At 46.7% G+C, this 5,913-nt stretch overlaps 1 protein-coding gene across 1 annotated transcript; it reads left to right on the top strand.

Annotated features, from left to right (window-relative positions):
- Positions 1–2,221: 2,221 nt before the first annotated feature.
- On the top strand, positions 2,222–4,208 carry LOC115316289 (putative nuclease HARBI1). Its single transcript, XM_040213460.3, has 3 exons — positions 2,222–2,410; positions 2,494–2,607; positions 3,287–4,208. Exons 1-3 carry the CDS (start codon positions 2,223–2,225, stop codon positions 4,206–4,208), a joined length of 1,224 nt encoding a protein of 407 aa, XP_040069394.1. The 5' UTR covers position 2,222.
- Positions 4,209–5,913: the final 1,705 nt, after the last annotated feature.

The raw sequence follows: 5,913 nt of genomic DNA, 5'->3' as shown, positions 1-5,913 counted from the left end.
TTTGTTCTACGTGTTTTCTCCATGTTATAAATACGTTTGAGTTTCGGGACGTCTTAAATATGTTTAAGATAACCAACCTCCCAGACGATACCCATTTAGGGCTAGCGCATAATTTGCCATTTCGAAGGGCACGTTCAAACGTGTGGTCACGTGCCATGTCGAACGGGTGCTCGTACCATACGGCACCCGTATCAAACGGGCACCTGTATCAAACGGGTACCGTTTCGAACGGGTACCGTTTCCAAACGGGTACCCGTATCCCATAATCACGTTTGATCCAAACGGATCGACAGGTTTGAATCAAACGGGCGACCAGTTTGCCACCCGTTTGAATTTCAAATGGTTTTTTTCAGTAGGGAATCTGTCCTACTGAAAAAAAAAGGTTTGTGAGATGTTGTACATACCACCTACATTTCCACTTCCCTTGCAGTGGTGGTTTACTCTCTAGGTTGAAGGTAACGAAAACAGAAATATTTGGGAGAGCATTTTTTCTCAATTTTTTGCTACCCTTTCTTTTGCATAATTAGTGTTTTGAATTGGTGTATACTGAAAAAGTCCTGTAATAGAATGAAGAGATCGGATTTTAGTCGAGAACACATCATGTAACGCCCACCTCAAACGCCCGTTTCTGCAGACCCTAGGTTAACCTTCCAAAAAAGACCTGCACGTAAGGTTTGCGCTGTCAAAGCTGCTCGCGCGAGTGTGGGGTTGATCTCAGATGTTTTATTTGCTTGTGTTTTTGTTTCAATAAGACTGCTAGCGAAGGAGACCCTATTGACACTACGAGAGCGAACGCACTTTGAGCGGGCTAAGCACACACGCTCGTCCAGTAAGAGCGTCATCAGAGAAAACATATACTCGCGCTTGTCGCACTGGTTGCGTTCGCACTTATATTGAGACGAAGTATAGATACATCCACATGCTCGGGTCCGCAGCCGCGACAGCGTTGCAAGCCATGTGTGCGAAACAAAGTATGGTACGCGAGCACGTACGCAACACTTGACAAGAGCGCGTACTGGGCATGCACCCGTAATTGGGAGTTACACCGGTACCACAAGCACGAGCAGGAGCAGGCCGTTTAAGACGACCAAAGATCCCTACGCACAGTTGCGTTTGAGAGCGTTTCACTGCGTTGCGACTGTGAGAATGCAGGATCCAGGTAACAATTTATGTTGTGGAGACAGTCGGCGCAACAAAGTTTCGCAACAAAAAACAGTTTTACTGCAATCGCGCAACAATGTTGTCGCAACAGTCATAACACTGCAGAAGTGTCCGCTGCTAAAGCACTGCGGCAACTGTGTCGGTGAACCGTTGATTGTTTCATGCCCGCAACAGTAACCGAAGCATTGCTTTTCCCCAGCAAAATGTGTGCTGTCCTGATGTTGCTAAACTGTTCCCGTGGCGGGTTCAAAAACAGTTTGCGTTTACACTGCCAGAATGCAGTCGCCAAACATTGCTTTCCAAAAGTGTTCCAACCGTACGACACAACAGTTTCGCGCTAGGTTGGAATAGATTGTCGAGGAATTGTTGCGAAAACACTGGACACCATTGTTGGTTGCCTGTTGCTCAAACCTATTCGGCAGACGTTGCGTGCCACAACTGGACTGTAGCTGAACATCATTTTTTGCCAACTGTTGCCGCCATGCATCTTCTCAACATTTGCACTGCATGACCAGGCAGCGCTCCTCGCGACAGTGCTTCCCCATTATCGGGGCAACAATGTCTTGCTTTTGTTGCTAGAGTCTGTCATGCCACAGCTGCGTGGCAGTTTTGCGGGTGTTCCTCACTTGTCTCGCAACATTAGGAAACAGTCGGGCAGCCTTTTGGTAACTATTGCGGGCACCTTACAGCGGAACAGCAGTACAGCCAACGTTAATAGAACTCAGTATAAAGGGCTGTTTATACTCCAACGTCGGCGCGACGAACGTTCGCCGGCGCAACGCGACGTCCGCCGACCATGACGTTGCGCCGGACTGCGATAAGGACCCGCTCGCTTGGCGGTGTCTATACTCCAACGTTGGCAAACGCGCTTCCCTATTTTGCGCATGCGCGCTGGGCTTTTCCGGTGGCGCACTTCCGCTTCGGCGTTCTGTTCCAACTTCTGTAGGTGGCGTAAGCTACCGCCCGATCCAAAGGGCTCAGCCGGATTCATTCATCCATTCATCTCCACCGGGAGGTCGGGGTTGGCGGTCGTGTCCAGTCGTATGCTTTGCAGAATCAACATGAACGCGGACGTGCAAACGAAACGAAAGATAGCTGCAGTGATTCTGTGGCGTCGTATACAACGAAAGAGAATACGTACGATGTACGTAAGAGACATTTTTGATAAGCGGAAAGTTTTCGGCGAGTTCTATCACCTGGTCCAGGAACTGCGAGAGAGCGACCCCGAGTACCATTTCATGTACTTCAGGTAAGGCCGGAAAGATCAAGTCAGATTCGTTTTGCAGAATCAGCGACAGAACTAGAATTCAAATCTTTGTCTTTCTTTTGGAGGATGACAAAGTCCTCCTTCGACAGGCTGCTCGCTCTCGTCTACGATCGTCTCGTCCATGCGCCCACGCATCGTTCGCCGATCTCTCCCGCTGAGCGGCTTGCGATTACACTCAGGTAATTATACTGAGTCTCTCTATCAAACATCCCATAATTGTAGCCACCGCCAGCCATGACATGGCACTGTTGGAAGGGTTCCATACAGAACCCTTCTGTTGGCAGGTCAGAAGTACAGACGGTCATGGGAACAGCACCAGCCAACATTACTAGCACAAACACTGTAGAATGACATCATGCAAGCCATGTATACGCGTTTCCAATGTTTACATATCTGCAGCCCAGCTTGCGACCTCCACAGACTAGCATGTGAATGTTCATCACTTGAGAAAATACCGAGTCACGGCCCATACGCACGGACTCTGGAAGTGGCTCCGGCAGGAAGTCTTTATGGGAAAGGTCTAAAGAAAGACTCTCAAAGCAAATAGCGTGGGCCAGCTCATGCCTGTAGCCTTTGCTGCCCTGTGAGCTGAAGGTTGTATGGAGTACAGTATTACTGCAAGGGTTCACAAAATACTCGCAAACGCAGGTTTGAGATAATCTATGTTTGATAACCATATTTAAACTTTTTCACAAAATCTCACTTGTGTATTAGCATCACTCAGATTGGTCTTTGTAATAACATACCTTAGCAGGATGTAGTTGCAGTAGGGATTATATTGGGGCCAAGTTGTAGCCAATCATAAGACCTTTTGATTAGTCACTTCTCTAACGCAGACAATCCATGCAATATTTCCAGGTTCCTCGCATCGCCTGGATCCTTGGGACACATTGGTGTCAGCTACAGGATGCACAAGGCAACATTGTCTTCCATCCTCCGGGAGACGTTGCCTGCAATCTGGGAGACGCTGGCACCCTTGTTTTTGAAGCCGCCAACAGCTGCCAAGTGGGAAGAGATCCGCAGAGAGTTTGAAGTTAAATGGAATTTCCCGAACGCCATTGGAGCTATTGACGGGAAACATTTTGCAATGAGATGTCCCTCCAACTCGGGGACAACATGTTTTAATTACAAGAAGTTTTACTCGATGCAACTTCTAGCCGTTGTTGATGCTCGCTGCCGGTTCACTTTGGTGGACATTGGTGCCACTGGGCATCAGTCGGACGGCGGAGTTTTTAAAAATTCAAACATTGGGAAGGCGTTAGCTGCGAATTCCCTTCAAGTCCCCAGTGTCGCACGCCCAGCACCACCTCTGTGCATCCTCGGGGACGAGGCATTTCCATTGAAACACTACCTAATGCGTCCTTTTCCGGGAACAGGACTGGACAGGCGACGGAAAGTTTTCAACTACCGACTCTCTCGCGGAAGGCGTACCGTGGAGAATGCCTTCGGTATCTTAGTCTCCCGGTGGCGCACGTTCCTGGGCCCGATGCATGGCAGCATGGAACGCTGTGAGGGTATGATTAAGGCAGCAGTCTGCCTCCATAACTTTTTAATGGAAGATGAGGCGTACTGCCCGCCTGGCTACATGGACAGAGAAAGGAAAGGCCAGAGAGTGGATGGCGCTTGGCGAGCAGACATCACAGCTGTTGGTGCCAACAGGGTCCTGGGGCCCAACTCCAGCAGTCCAACTGCACTTGGCATAAGGGACCTACTGGCAGACTACTTTGTCTCGCCAAGAGGATCCATTTCTTGGCAGGACACAGTTGTGGACAGGTCTTAAGAGAACAGGCCGGCTCGCCACAGCCAACTTGTCATACAAAAACTGGTCACTGGTCTAAGGCGGAATCTCGTTCTAGGTGAACCCGTAGTAGGGAAAGTTGTCGCACTGACCGTCTCGTTCTTTAAAAGTTGATCACATACCTTTCAGTTTTGGCTGGGGGACTGGCTTTGACCTAAGAAGTGGTTGCATCGACCTTGTCATTTGAAAATTAACCTCTCTTTTTAATTGTTTGCAGGCAACGTTTGTGGTCGGCTTTTTGATCTTACCTTTAGTTTCAACTTCCCTTTGTTATTAATGCCGAGAAACACAACGCACATTTTGTTGCCTTGTTCTTCCCTCTCGTCAGTGTTTAAAGCACTACTTTGTTATTAGACCCTTTTTGGAAGTTTTTCTGGGTCGGAACTTACTGGCAAAACAAGTACCAGGCTGTCAATCAGCATGTCTTGAGGGGACTGGAGGGGCCGAAAGCATCACACGAAATGTTTCGCTTTAACTTGCGCTTTGCATCAATTGTCAACTTCCATATTTACCTTATCGTGCAAATAAACACAGATTTAAACGTTCCTTTAATTTCAGTCAAATGATTATTTCTGGTCGTTTCATTCTTGGACATCACTGCTGCATGCATTGTAAAAGCGTAACGCTGAAACCCCCCCATCGCAATTTTTCTACCATTGACAGCATAAGTGCGCACGCACAACCAAAGCATGGTGGGAGGTAACAAGCCCTTAATAGAAGCAGAGCTTCTACCACATCCTTTACTTTTCGCCAACAATAAGACCACGTCATATTTAAAAAAGAAAAATGCCGTAAATTTTCCATAATCAGCTAAGTCTAGTTGCAAATGCATAATCGTTTAAAATGTAAATTGTGACGAAGTGGACAAATGCCAGTTGCGCTTTGTTGCAACTTTTCCCTGTACGAGCTGGCCTACAATATTTCACGAGTTCTCCTATGATGAGTTGGCTGTGATGAGTTTACGTGTGACGGGTTCTCCGAGACCCCAACCTGACATGTTATGTTTTGTGATATGTTATCTTCTTCGTTGTATAAACCTTCTTTTTTTTTCAAGATTGCTATGTTCAGTAACTTTGATGTTTAGCTCTCTTTCTGTCCCATTTCTTTTAAGTCTACTGGGTGTTTCTCTTTGCGTCCCATTTCTTTTAGGGTGTTTCCCTTTGTGTCCCACTTCTTTTAAGTGTACTACCTGTCTTTTGCACTGCAAAAATGAAGTGGACATAGCGGCGAGCTCAAACTCCACTAGAATGTAGCCCTAGCAGTTGGAACCAGATGCGAAAGTTTCAGAATGAAGCATTATTAAAATCAAAAGTTACGGTCAAATATTGAGAATTTTTAATAAAAAAAAACAAATGGGGCCCATTTCTAGTTGCATCTCCTATTCATGTGCACCGTCCGCCGTATGGTGGGGCTTCTTTATAGATTTAATTTGATGTAATACTTCGGTTACTCGCCATCCCAATGTAGCTATTGGACTCTCCGAGGCCAGTCTATAAATATAGGCTGTATGGGAGCAGCATGTAGCAGGTTGTTCGTTCCGGCACAGTTTGGAGCAAATGACGCCGCAGTTCCACCACTGGTTTATGTAATGTAACTAGGGTTCTGCATTTTCAGTTTAATTTCTTTTTTTTTTCAAATTAGGCATACCTTTTTTATGTTTTTCTCCTCTAAAACTCTTCTACTCAAA

This window comes from Ixodes scapularis, unplaced genomic scaffold (genome assembly GCF_016920785.2).
Source record: "Ixodes scapularis isolate PalLabHiFi unplaced genomic scaffold, ASM1692078v2 ptg000683l_1___fragment_1__unscaffolded, whole genome shotgun sequence".
Classification (NCBI taxonomy): Eukaryota; Metazoa; Arthropoda; class Arachnida; order Ixodida; family Ixodidae; genus Ixodes; species Ixodes scapularis.
Note: the sequence above shows the minus strand (reverse complement) of the source record. Positions and strands in the feature narration are given on the sequence as shown.